Consider the following 15,295-nt stretch of genomic DNA (forward strand, 5'->3'; position numbering starts at 1 on the left):
CAGTTTACCTTTTTTATTATCAATTTGATTTGATAAAGATATTTATATGTTGTTACATTAAGTAATTTCTCAAGATATTGAGTTGTTAAGAATATTTTAGTGGCAAAAACAACAACAACAACAACAAAAAACAACAACAACAGCAAAAAATAAAGAGATTAAATTTAAACGTCTTTTTCAACAAAGTCGAGTGTTATTGCTGCATGTAGAAAAGATAAGCTAAAATTGTCATATTATCTCGACAGTCCTAGTATTTGCATGAACAATTGATGAATGTTACAGGTGGAGTTTAGAGGACTATCTGACATGATACATATCAAGAAACCTAACTGGGTAACTGAGGCTGGAAATATTCAGATAAAGTTAAACTCAAAACAAGTGGTGAGTTATTTTTATATATTTTATGCATCTTGGACTTGCTACTTAGATATCTGAAAGTAAGGTCAACGTCACTTGATAACAATAAAATTTCCAGTAACCCAATGATTTAACCCATTACTTCATATACACGCCTTTTAACGCCTTTTTCACCCCCCCTTTTTGTTGTCTCAAATGATGAAAAAATGCCTTATTTAGACCCTAAACACTTGTTTCTGTTTGAGAAATGTTGTTAAAAAAAGTGACCTCTTTTTCGGCGCGGCCCCCCAACCAAAAGATACATCAGGGGGTTGCCAGAAGGGGGATGTGCCCCCTTCTGTTTGGGGGGTTTGCAAGGGGGCGGAGTCCCCCTCATCGCCAAGAAAATTTTGGACTTGTGAGAGGCTGTAAATGACCCCAGATTGATCATAAGGTAACGTGTAACCAACGCTGAAAAGCATTTGACTCTATCTCAATCCATTGAGAAGTTGCAGCACTTTGAAATCAATTTTGATGGAAAAAATCAACGCAAAATAGTGATTTTTGGCAATTTTGAGATGTCCCCTCGTTGCCATGGTAACAGAAAATTTAAGCCTGAGCATGTTGTTGCAAGGGCAATGGTCCAGTCAACATTTGTGCCAAGTTTGATTAGTGTTGAAGCAGTTTTTATAGTATTATAGCAATTTGAACTTGTAAAGGGAGACTTTTCAATGAAAACAGCCATTTTTCACAAAATGCTCATGAAGTAATGGGTAAGCAAAATCTTTCATTCCTTCATCCTTAGAGTTATAGAACAATTCGGATGATCATATTAGACATGCGGCTTCTGTTAATATTTTTAAATCTCGTCTCAAAGAAATTTATAAACCACATACTGTTCCTAAATATTTTGTATACGGAGATCGAAGTTTATCTGTTTACCATGCACGTATTAGAAACGAATGTAGTAATCTTAATGCGGATCTTTGTAAAAATCATCTACGAGATAACTCACTTTTTAGCTAATGTACATCCAGTATTGAAGATGCCGAACATTACTTTTTTAAATGTCCCAAATATAACGAAATAAGAGTGCAGTTATTCCGCTCAACTCGCGGTTTCCATCCTTTGAGCGTAAAGACCCCTTTGTTTGGAAAAGAATCTCTTTCTGATGAGAATAACTTATTTATTTTTGATAAGGTACAATTATTTATGAAATTATCGTGTAGTTTTGAATCTTATTTTTTTTTATATTATCTGTACTACTTGCCACGTTCAATTGATATTCCTCCTTACTGAACTCTATCCCCCTTTTTCTTTTCTTTTTATGTAATGTTTTTCTTCTTTTTTCTCCTTGTGCATTTTTCCCTAATTGCTCTACTATCATACATTTTGGTTTGTAACTGTCTTATTATTATTAGATAATTCAATATATCAGGGAAGAACCGTTTGCTGATGTTGTAAGAACTCGTGGTTCAACCCTTTTGCTACTTTTGTATTTATACTATGATAATATTATGTTATAAATGTGTAAAAAAAGAGCAATAAAATATGTTTAAATCGAAGTAATGGGTTAAGTAATAGAAAGAGCACCGAAACACGAGGCTATCTTATTTGTACGAGGGGGCGTAGCCCCCGAGTATAAATCAGATTGCCGAGTGTTTTGGTGTTCTTTCTCTTTTGTATCATAGTCAAACATGACAGCACGTTCCCTGTTGTCATAATATGAAACCCCAGAAAAAAATTAACCAATGAACGAGCATTTGAATATGATAGTTCTGCCCCTTTCCCTTTCTCTGCCGTCACAATATGTAAACCCCCGCCAAAAATGAACCAATCCACGGGCATTATCTGGAATGCGGGTAACTGATACCCGCACTCCAGTTACCGCACTGTGCATGTATATGTATACGATTTATCTTTGACACTTTTTCAACAGCAAGGTCCCCAAACTATGATACAACTTATAATTGTATCATAGTTTGGAGACCTTTGTGTTGAAAATGTGTCAGGGTTAAATCGTATACATATACATGCACAGTGCGTTAACTGGAGTGCGGGTATTAGTTACCCGCACTCCAGAGCATGCCCATTGAATGGCTCATTTTTGCTGGGGTTTACATATTGTGACGGCAGAGAAAGGTAAAGCGACAGAAATATCATATTCAGATGTTCGTTCATTGGTTCATTTTTGCCGGGGTTTCATATTGTGACAACAGGGAACGTGTTTTATGTTTGACTATGATACAAAAGAGAAAGAACACCAAAACACTCGGTAATCTGATTAATACTCGGGAGCTACGCCCCCTCGTACAAATCAGATAGCCTCGCGTTTCGGTGCTCTTTCTATTACTAACTCAGCTAGGTAACTGAGCTGGGTAATTGAGGTTGGAAATATTCAGATAAAGTTAAACTCAAAACAAGTTGTAAGTTGTTTTTATGTTATACACCGTTAGATGTAAAACGTACCTAATTCTTGTTTCTTTTTAAACACATACGTACATATAGATGTTCATAAAAGATTTTACTACGCATTTTTTTTTTAAAATGACAATATGCTCATATTTGGTTATCAAAGTTAGGCTGAAATGGTTATTTATTTCAAAAGACAGACTCTTATAATAGTGATGGACCGAAATTTAATTTAAAAAATGGATTAGGTAAAATTGCCGAAAATATAAAAACAAACTTTTTATCAATTGAACATTACAGACACATTCTGAATTGTGCGTTTTAAATTGTTAGTTATGCCTTATCACGCGCATAGATAATTGATTTACAATTAATTAGCAACATCTTTAGACAAATATTATTTTGTATCTAAGACTGTGGGACACAATGCATCGTTCTTGATCCAGAAAGCAAGGGAGCTCACACACGAACATTTATTCTACGCCGTAAGTAATTTTATTGTTTCATATTGTGTCTACACATTTTTTAATCGATGAACACAGAAGTAGCTTGAAGTGTATTCTGACTTTTTGTGGATCTATTTATTATACGTTATAATGCTATGTTTTGATCCCTTCGATTAACCGTGTCCTAAAATTTATCGTACTTATAACAATCGTATGAAAAATTTATTTATTTGAATGAAATAAGACACGATCAGTGGAATTATTATCATTTTATGATCAATAACTAGACTCAAAACAATATTACTTTGATGTTAGTTTGATGTCAAGTCTAAGTATGGTAAATAGATGTTCACGTTGGAGTTTCTGTCACATCAAAGTATTAAAGAGATGTTGTGTTAAGAAAAAATGAAAAATACTTCAACAAAATTCGTTCTTCGACTGGTTTTCAAGGCCTGTATTTTCTGCATGACAACGTTCCTGCACACTAAGGAGCTACTGTATTTTGTTTTTGTCCTTAAACATCCATCGTATCCCCCAGACTTGACACCCTGTGACTTTTTCGTCCTTCCTTGACTGAAGAATATTGGTGGACTTGGATTGGCCATGTTTTCAGTTATTAAAAGAAATAACGGCGGCACAGTAGGACTATGTTGAAGCATTTTAAATTTGGATTTAACGTCTAAAACTTAGGATGTCTTTATATTTTAGTAGGAAGAGGTGAAATGAAAAATGTAATGTTTATGCTATTTTGTATAATTTATTGCCCGTATTGCATTACATATTGACTCTGCCTCCTGTCCTACACGTACGATTTAAGTGAGAACTGTTGCGAGATTAAAATAATCGTTGCAGTTAAATATTCTTGTAATTTTTCAAGTACATATTTCCCACCACTTGGCCATATTTTGTTTTGTTTGGTACTAATATTTTTTGTTTGGTACTAGTATTTTTTAGTTTGGTTTTACGTCAAACCATTGTTTGTTTGGTGGTTTTTGGTTGGGTTTTGCGTCGAACCAACAGCGTATAGGTCATAAAGTGACTTTTCAGGTGGTGGAAGACCTCCGGTGTACGATCGGGTACCGGACCCTATATCCTGCATATCAAGCATTGCATTCCCTATGTTGAGTTGTATAGACCACAATGTTTTGGTAGATCTTTCTGACACTGAAATTTACCATAACTCCTACTGGATACTCGTTAGTTATTGGACATGTTATTTGATACGTAATTCATATACTTTTAGGTGGTTGCAAATGACCGCATTGTCCACTCAGGTGTTGTATATGATGATGGGTCTAGTTCAGTACCACTGTCCTTTGTAGCGACCGAGAAGATGAAACCGTACGGAAAACTCATTGTGTATTATTTTACAAATGACGAATGGAACGCTGATGCCACGTATTTTCAAGTTCAAGACAGTTCCAAAAAGTTCAGGAACAAGGTGTAGTATATCGGATATATACCGCCGTCGATGATTATATCTTATTTAATTTTCTCTATTTATAACGACAATTTTCACTGTTCAGTTGCGACCTTTATGTATTATAATATATATAAATAGATACATTTATGATCTTTATAGTTATGCATGTTTGGAACTTGGAATTACATAAGACAAACGTTACGCTGATATTTTTGATATGTATTGTATGATCAGTTATAGTTCTATTGATACAATTTCTATTTAAGGTAAACGAAAACAACTGCGCTGTATTTTAAAGTTATTTCAAAGAATTGGCAACCTATTTTATGGCCATTTTTATCAATTGTTTGCCATTATTATAAATGTGTGTTGCACTATAAATTATAAAGATCTACTCCTGAAAGAACTGTCTCCAAATGCAGCTTAAAGTTTCATCTTCAGCAATAATGATAAGCAGGCCTGCATACATCTAGTTTGAAGGAAATGGTGAGAGTGGTGACAGGTTTAGGGTTTAGCTCGATAAACTTAAACATTGAAAATGAATAGTTAAAATTGCAACTCTATTTTAAAAAACTCAAGAGTAAAGTAATAGTGTGATTTTCCACTTTCAGATAGCTCTGTCATTCAACAAAGCGACCGCAGAGCCCGGAGACTCTGTGAGTTTATCCGTTTCTACAAATCCCATGTCGTTAGTTAATCTTTTGGCTGTAGACCAAAGCGTAATGTATCTGGCTAAAGGAAATGATATAACAGGAAATGACGTAAGAGTATATTGTATTATCTCTTTGGCCCTGATAGCTAATTGATTTGTTACAGATCGATTCACAATAGATTTGCTTATTTGACATGTAGATATATCTATAGCATAATTCTAGGTTAATGCGTACTAAGACAAAATGTTTTGTAAAAATAAATTGCTTTACATTATAAATATTATAACCGGCTTTTGATACTTACCCTTTCTGTCAAGGGTTAACTCAGCTAAAATGAAAACGGTGACTCGATAAATTATATATAGATATATCTATATCATTTTATAAGACTACTTTAATCTTTTTGGTAAAAAAAATGCTTTATGGTGTATGCATGATATTTAGTACTTTGATGATAAGCTAGTCATAGATACCTTTTAAAAATGGTTCCGTTGATGGAGGCTCGTTTATAATGCCGTTGTTATGTACAGATCACCATCGTTTTCGATGGGGCATTTAGATGTTGGTGAATGTATCATATTTTGCACTATGTATCATTTGTGGATAGCGCCCCTTTCCAAGAAAGAGCAAAATCCTTAAATGTTATCAACATATTATCTAGGAGCACCAAATCTCGTTAATCACATTATTATTATTATATAGAAATTAATATATTTTGTCGTTTTGTATTAGAGTTTAATAGTTTATTGTCTCATTCCAAGCATGTCATATATACAATACATCACAATGTTCAATCATATTAAAAAACATGTTGGACCAATCTCGATAGATTTATAAGAGACATTTAAAAACATGATGATACTGGTAAAATATATTCTATAGCTAAAAACCAATTTACTTTATAACCAAGTTACATGTATATATAACAGACATTTTTGTTTATTCCTTCATGAAAAAAACAATATACTTCAAAAAATAATGCCCAGAATATTTGTGACAATACTACTGCAATTTACTTGTTATGTGAGTGAGGCCAAATATGTTCATACAAAAGTGTAAGTTTAGTGCAGCATACATGTACCCAGCATTGCTGTATAATTCTCATTATTCAGTAAAAGAGTAATAATGTTCCAAATGAATGCATATATCATGGAGTATAAGGTTGTAACCCAAAAAAACACTTGACTGTGAAAGGTGCGTGACCTAAAATATTTGAATAAGTACATGATTATGCTAAATGTGTAATCCAATAAGTACATGATTAAACATGGTGTGTGAGTCCCAAGGTACAAAATTGAGCATGATGTGGCAATAAGTACATGATTGAACATGGTATGTGTCCCAATAGGTACCAGATTGTACATGATGCATAACCAAATAAGTACACGGTAGAACATGGTGCGTGAAAAGTCATTATTCTGCACTACCTTAAATGACAGTATAATGAATAATATTAACAATAATTGGTTGGTTGGATATATTTGAATGTATAGGGTGATCGCCTTCCAGCATGATACATTTGTGTGCCAGTGTAGATAACATTAGTAGGGTACAAACAAACTGCACTAAACTCAGCCCAAAAATCAACCATTTAAATCAAGCCTATACACAATATGTCTTAATATTTAATGTCGATACACTGTGGCAATGTACTGCTATATCATTGCCACAGTTAAATCTTCCTTCACAACCAAAATAAAACAAAAATATCTGTTTTACATCTTCAATTATAAAATATAAAACTAATTGTTGTAAAAAATTAGGTACTATGTACACTACTATTTTTACATTTCTACTACTTTAATAAAAGGATTAAAACATCCTATTTACACATAAACAAATTCCTTCTTTGTAGTATCTGGAAGCAGGTTTTGGCACTAACTCTTATTACATTAGTATTACTAAATATAACTTTTAATTTCTCATCACTTTTCAGGTCGATAAAATTGTTAACAGCAACTGCAGCTTGTTCAAAAAGTACATTTCTTAAATCATTGTATAACTGACATTCTAATATTACATGAGTTTCATCCTCTACCACATGACAAAATGGACATAGACGTCTATCTACCTGGAGATTTTCAAATCTTCCGGTTTCTATACGAATTGGTGCTACACCACATCTAAATTTGCTAAAAGCTGATCTGTGGCTAACAGGCAAAATCATTGTACAAAAAGGTTTAACACAATATTTTTCTTTAAATATACAATATGTCCGTAATTTATTCCGGCCTCTACCTGATGAGCCCGTGGGTGCATTAATTTTATCAAACCACTCTGTTTTAAACTTAGCAAACATACGTTCTTCTACAGCTTTAACAATATTATTCTTGGATATAGGTATGGATATATCATTATATATTGAAAGGTCTAACTCATTCAACTGTTTACGAACCCAAAAATACCAGTTTTTACATTTGATTGACTTACAGGAGGCCCAGAGCGCAATTCGCTTATTTATTCTTGTAGTATTGGTACATGAGAGACGGGCCCAAAAATTGACATTATTATTTACATTATTCTGCCTCTCCAAAGCGAGATGAAATGTGAAACCACTCTTTGTTTAATGTTGTTCCCTGAAGCTCTTTGGTTTGGTAATTTTATTTGGCACAGTGAATCAGCTTAAAGTGTATGAGCTACTTACCCATTTACCAAAGAGTTATTTCCCGTGAATACACATGCCATCTCGACTTCTTGTCACGTATTGCCATGTTTCTATTTTTTGTATGTATATATATTGATGCTTTGTCAATGGCTCTTTTAAGGGCTTTAATGCAAATAAAAGTTCTTCTTCTTTTTCTATGTTATAGCATGTGTACAAAAATGAAATATGTTGTTTATAATAAACTTGTATCATTATATTGTATTATTATATTATTTCATACTATATCATTATATTGTATCATTGTATACTATACAAATACAAAATAGTTCATACTATATCATTATATTGTATCATACAAAATATGAAATTAATAATTCAAAACCTCAAAGCGAATTCTACGACAAATTTGCTTTAACGTTACGCTCTATCCCCTTGTGGCTGAGGGGTTGCCTTTCATGGTTCAGGCATCAGAATTGCAGAAATTGTTTAAAAACCCTGCTTGATCGTAAGAGGCGACTAAATGCATTCAGAGTCTACCAGTTTTTCAGCCTCAGCAGGTGACGTGGTATTCATCCCTGACGTTGCTTTAAAATAGAGAGAGATAAATAATCCCTAAAAATGGTACAAAACGACAACATTGAAAATGTTGCAGGCTCGGTTTGATTGAGCCCTGTTCATGGATTGTATTTAAATGTGTAGGTTACCATCCACGCCCCCTCCCAACACCGGGTTAAGCAGTATTCAACATTTAACATGAACTGGTAAAATTTGGAATTTTGAAACATCCGCAGATGTATTCATATGGCGGTTATCAATGGAACCTTCAATGTGACACGTTAGTGTCATTCCATGAAAAGCGGCATATGGTCCCCAAATAAAAATATAAGTTTGTTACACCTAAGATTAGCAAAATCATCCTCCGTGTTTCGGCGCCATATGCCTTAAAGTGTGTTGGTGCGCTGTAAAACAGAAGCAAACACAGTTGGAGTTATTGTGCTATTAAACTATTTCAATGTGAACAGACTAAAAATCCCCTTTCTGGAAAAGGATCTCCTTTCATGAAGTGTAAACAAACTGGAAGTTGAGATTCGTCCAATAGTATTTCCGACTACCACAAACGACAGTGCATTTCATGTTTTATAGCATAAAATCGGCTATTTTTCCCTCTTTTGCCCATGTTATAACGGGACCAAAACCATGTGTTAACATAGTCACGCGCTCTTGTTATAGCCCGGTTTCACCTATGCGCAATACATACAGGGCCCAGTAAACAAACAAACAAAAAATGACGATTTGGCCTGTTTGCCGAAGAGTCATGCGTTCTTGTTATATTGAAATTTATTGATTCGAGGGCCTCAGTCGCATATTCCAGTAACTATGCCGGAAAAAACGGCGTATAGACATCGGTGCTAATCTTGGTTGTCGCCCTTTCTAAGAAAACGGACAGTTGTCAATGTAAACAAATACAGTAGAATCTACCTGTCATTCCAGTTTAACACTCCGATTAACTTACAAAACTAGATAACACAAAATTAATATGAGAAAATGTTTTTTATTTATGTTAATGTTGATAAATGCTCTTTATATTTCTTTGAGAGAATAATGCTTAGTGCCTGATTTTTTATAAACTTGTTTGCTTGAGAAAAAAAACCGATTCTGATGTCACTGATCTTTTTTCTATCGTCAATCTGAAATCACTCTAAGAATTTCTGAGGGTCATGTTTTGTCTTGGGTAGAGGGTAGAGTAATGTAACGTTTTTTTTCTTGAGATAATAAATCTCCAAAGGCCAAGCTTTGTTAAATCAATTAAAATTCAAAATTTCGTTCGGTTCCGAGAATTTTCCAAGTTGTTGGCCCCGGAAAAAATGAAACGCATACGTAAAACATAGAATTGGATAAATACCGTCCAAGCACAAGAATTTAATGTAATTGTGTTTTGTATAAACTATACATCACAAATCTGTTTGAAAATTTTATGCTATAATAGCGTCAACGCACGTTTATTTCGTGTTATAAAGTCTGCAGAGTCCCTCAAAACTGTTGGAGCCCTCGCCCTACCGGGCTCGGGCACCAACCGTTCTTCGGGACTCTGCAGACGTTATAACACGGAAAAACGTGCGTTAACCCTATATTATCATACACTGCCCGATCAAAGTACATCCGACCAAACATTTTAGAATCATCATTTTATCATACACTGCCCGATCAAAGTACATCCGACCAAACATTTTAGAATCATCAAACCTTTTTTAGTGTAGAGCTCGACCCTTTCAGTGCAGTATATGTGTATTTTCAGTCGGTAATTGAGAGGTGAAAAATGCAACAATTTGTAGCTTTTGTCTACGACCTTTCAACAGAAGAGAAAAACAAAACCAACAAAACAATAACAACACGAACAGCAGCAGCAGATTTTTTAATGACACTATATATTCATATTCTAACCACCTATAGCGTTGAGAGTTTTAAACACCAACATCTACTTCGTGTGAAGTTAAAACTTGTTTATTTTATATTTACAAAGAGACTGTGTAGCAATTATAAACATTTTCAAATTTGAAATTTGAGCATAGTATATCTTTAAAAATGTTTAATTAATGTGAATAATCAATCAATAAATTAGTAAATTATATTAATGTAATTTAATGTGAAATAAATGCTTTGTAATTCAGATAATCTCCTCGCTAATGGTCAAAGGTCAAAATTCTCAAGACTCCATTGACTTGCACGCTCCAAAAGATGTCTTGAAGGTATGAAGTATCTAATTTACTAACAGTTTTGTAGTTATTTTATAACATGATTTCCACTAAAAAGTAAATATTTTGGAATTTCACAGTGAAATTATATAAAAAAAACCTTTAAATGTAGCTCTAGCCGAACTTTATTTGTATGAGAATGAAAAAGAATACATTTGGGGATGTCCGGTAAATCTGCGTAAATGCGGACATCGGGTTAACCCAGACAGTTTGAGCTTACCCTATAGAACTGTTTGAATTTGTCTCGATCAACGTTTCACATCTATGTCTCTTTTATCAATTAATTCATTTTGATATCTGTTCAAATACAAACTGTTCATATATTTTGCAGTTGATAAGGGTTTAATAGTTCATTTGAAACATTTCTGTGTCCGAGCTATTCCTGCGTGATCATCTCCTTCCTTGTCCGGTTTATGTCTACTGAGTGTCCTATCAAAACATTACGATATTTAACCAAATATGAACAGATTTCTAAGAAACATCTCTTTAACTAATAATTTTAGATTCCTTGTATAAGTCAAATTCCTCTTTCCGACTTTTTTGTGAAAGTCCAATTGTAAAGAATCCGGATTTACCCCACAAAAGCTATCAACAAGGAAAACATTTTTGTTTGTTTGTTCATATTCTAAGTAGTTTCAAGTATTTTTCGGTAATTGTCACGCACTCTTCTTATTGACATCATTTCACTGTTCATGTTGAAAAATACTATTGAAAACTTTTCTCAAATTTATCATGATTGTACGTTTTATCATGATTGTACATTTATTTATATCCATTAATTTAAGATTACTTTCATTTGTCTATATTCAAACGTGTACATATAGAGCTGTGGTTTGGAACTGAATATCTGGCATAATGGATTGATCTCAGAAATGTCTGATAGAAGATTTTCTATGATATATAGAAAATATTAATCACTATCCGTGAAACGAAAGACCTATAAGGGTTTTTAATGTGGGGAAAAAGAAAGGGAAAATTAGTTTTTTAAAATTTAAAAAAGGGCCCCCAAAACCCCAAAGGGTTTCCCCCCAAAATGGGTTTTTTTCAAAAAAAACTTCCAAATTTAAATGGGGTTCCAAAAATAAATTTTCCAGTTTTTTTAGCCCTAAACCAAAAAAGGGTTTACACTTTTCCCTTACTCATATTTTCCCTCCCTTTTTTTGCGTTTGGTTTTAATTTTTCTTTTAAAGCCTTTCATGCCTCCAGATGACCCAAAAAATTGTTAAAAGAAAAATTAAATTATTGACCCTAAAAGTATTAAAAAAGTAAAAAAAATTTCAAGTTTTCAAGTTGGCGGGTTACAGGGATTTTTCTAAAATACTGCTTTTTACAAATGCAGTAAGGGGCTTTTTTTTTGAAATTTTTTTTTTAATTTCCCTTTTTGTTAGTTCTTTTACGTGGATTTTAAGTACTCTTTATAATGTGTAAATTACTTTATATGTTAACTTTAAAATATTTTATTTTTTAGAAAAGTAAAAAAAAAGATAAACATTAAAGATTTCCTGACAATAGTCATGAATCTGGAGGCATGCTGCTTTAAATTCGAAATTATTTGCATATGCATTAACATTGGTAAAAGAACACACAATATTGTCTTTGTCAAACATTATTATTTCAGACTAAAGGTATGCATGTTTTAACAGACGTCAAAAAATTTAATTGGGCCAATCCAATGTACAGACGTCAACTGAACTGTGACTGTGAAAGGTATGTATTTATCTAATTATGTATTTCTAATAAATGAACGTTCTTCTAAACTAATATACTTCTGAACTAATGCTGCTTGACTAACACTATTCTGAACAAATGTACTTATTACCTTTGTGCTCTTAATGATTCTTAACCGACGTCACTTTTTAGATAACACACGTCGTGACAAATGTATTCGTTACCTACGTCTCTTTTTAAAATATACACGTAATGACAATTGCACTTTTAACCGCGGCGTCCCTCCTCTTAGAAAATACACCTTATGACAAATGTATTCCTTATCTACGTCACTTCCAGACAGATTGTAAAAGTTCATGACGTCTTTAACACTCTGATAGTAGATACGTCGCTTTTTATGTAACATATCACACACGTGTTGACAAATGTACTCCTTATCTACGTCACTTTCAGTTAGATTGTAAAAGTTCATGACGTCTTTAACCCTCTGATAGTAAAATATTCCTTGCATCTTTTGCCTTTAGACAGTAAATGTTTCATTTCGGCTTTCATCACGAGGAAGTTAATAAGTTACTACGACTTTCACCGTCTGATATTAAAAACTTCATGACGTCTTATTACCGTCGGGTAGTGAATAATTCATGACGTCATTCAGTCAGGTAGTAAATACTTCACGAATTTTCTAAAACTTTAAAGGGTAGTAAATATTTTCATAAACAGTTTCACTTTTAATTTTGTTCAAATTTTTTATCCCGTTTTTTCAATCAGGAAATGGAATATTTTTTGAGGGGCTCTATGGGGGTTTAGAAAAATAAGTTATCACGTGTTAAATCTTAAGGAAGTAAATGATGCATTAGTAAAATATTTCATGACGTATTGTAAATATTTTATCACGTATTACACCAAAGGGTTGTACATATCTTATGAAAGTTTACACTGTTAGGCATAAAGTCAGATAGTTTCATCTTTAGGAAGTAAATGATGCATTACATATTTTACTGTCAGCTATTAAAATATTTCATGACGTATTGTAAATATTTTATCACGTATTACACCAAAGGGTTGTAAATATCTTATGAAATTTTACACTGTTAGGCATAAAGTCAGATAGTATATACATTGTAGTTTGTAATGTTTTTACCAGCAGATAGTTAGTGATTCATAACATAAGTCAACATTAGGTTGTAAATGAATTATAACATTTTTTTGCCTCCTCGTAGTCAATACTTCTTGACGTCTTTCACTGTAATTTTAATGAAAATTTTTTCCCACGTTTTCATCATTTTTACTTATAAAATTTTCAAAACACGGAAGATAACGTAAAATTTTATCTTTAGTTGCCCATCGTACAAAAAACCCTATCACAGTGTCGGGAAAGTGGGGGGATTTAGCAACCCTTTTTTTTGTAGAACCCCTCAAGGGTATTTTTTTGCAGGTATGTATAAAACAAGTATTAAAAATCTTTAAAAGGGCCCAAAATTATGCCTCAAAAAACAAATTTTTTTTTCCCTTCCCTTTAAAAAAGGGGGTAAAAGATGAATATTAAATAATGGTTTATAATAATGTTAGATGCTTATTACATGAAATATTTTAGCGATAGATGTGAAATCATTTGTCATATAAATAGCAAAATGTAAACAAACTAGTAGTATTTTGACTTTCATACAAAATACGAATTCACTTTTATGTACTTGTTGCCAAAAAATCAACAGATGAAAAAGACGGTTACGGTAATTGGACAATAAGTCACCTTTTGAATACTATAAAAGTACACCAAAATTAAAAGTGTTTGAGAAATAAAGATTTAAGCATTTTTGAGGCATAATGGGCCTTTAAATACAGAATTGCCGCCTAAACGAACTGCATACATGTACTTAGCAATATTAATTGTAACTGAAATTTCTATCTAGCCATAAATGATTTTATAACAGGAAGAAGCAAACGTTTATGAATGTCTCCGTTACGTTCTATAGATCTCACCTTCAAGATGTTTTGTCTGAGTGTTTTAAGGTATCCCCCATAATGAATTACTACCGCTTTTATGTGTATTCAAATAGACTAAAATTACTATCAACTGCGATGAAATTGAGGGTCGTGGGTCAATATTTCGTCTGCCTTTTGTTTTCTTATTTTTATATTTAGAAAGATATAGATAGATAGTTTAATTTTCAATCATATAAGGCTGATAAGCCCACGATGACATATAAATAGCATAATACAAGACAACAAAAAGTGCACATACATCAATGAATAATGGGCGTTAAGTAAACGCGGGGGGCTAGGGCTAGCCAGGTCTAGCGGGCAACCGTGGTCAACCTGAGCGGGCTAGCCAGTCTAGCGGACTAACATGTGGGAATTTGGGCGGGGGCCTAGCAGTCTTAGCGGGCTAAAAACAAGTTAACCCTTTGCCGGGCTAGGCAACAAAATCCTTGAAGAGAGCGGGGAAAAATAAAAACACCACACAGAGTGTGAACTGGGACACCCGGGCTAGGACTAACAAATCGATCTATAATCATACCACAAGAGCGGTCACTAGACCACCTTTGGGTGAATAGGCGCACAAGGGTGGCGGGCCAAAGCGGGATTAAATTACTCTTTTAAAACTCTGTTAACTGAATCCTAGGAAAACTAATGAGCAAAAAACCCGTTGTAAATGAATCAACATTTTGAACTCCTTTTACTCAAGTTTGAAGGGGCAATGGGCCTAACCTCCTCAGCTGTTATTTTGCGGGCCCTAGCTAAGTGTGAATGAATAAGCGGAATCACAATAAATTTGGCGGGGCCTCCAAGCGTTATACCAAATTTTAATAAATTTTAATTGACAAATTGTAAGGCAATGAAAAAACGTGGATGATTACATTTTCCTAGCGGTGTGAAGTTAGGGGGCTAAAAGTGAAAGCGGGGCTAAAAATGTTGAAATGGGCGGGCTGGGCGGGTCATAAGCGGGCAAAACTTTAATTACTTTTAATTTAAATCCAACATTTAGAATGGCGCATCAA

The 15,295-nt window shown here is 33.5% G+C and overlaps 1 protein-coding gene across 1 annotated transcript; it reads left to right on the plus strand.

The window, feature by feature from the left end:
* Positions 1-241: 241 nt before the first annotated feature.
* On the plus strand, positions 242-13,731 carry LOC132754646 (uncharacterized; the record flags this gene model as incomplete). Its single annotated transcript, XM_060745303.1, has 7 exons — positions 242-381; positions 3,162-3,233; positions 4,438-4,635; positions 5,229-5,378; positions 10,545-10,622; positions 12,247-12,335; positions 13,634-13,731. Coding segments are annotated over exons 1-7 (793 nt in total), but the record flags the coding sequence as incomplete, so codon positions are not given.
* Positions 13,732-15,295: the final 1,564 nt, after the last annotated feature.

The sequence above is a fragment of the Ruditapes philippinarum genome, unplaced genomic scaffold (assembly GCF_026571515.1).
Source record: "Ruditapes philippinarum isolate M1 unplaced genomic scaffold, ASM2657151v2 ctg19055_1_1_1_1, whole genome shotgun sequence".
Classification (NCBI taxonomy): Eukaryota; Metazoa; Mollusca; class Bivalvia; order Venerida; family Veneridae; genus Ruditapes; species Ruditapes philippinarum.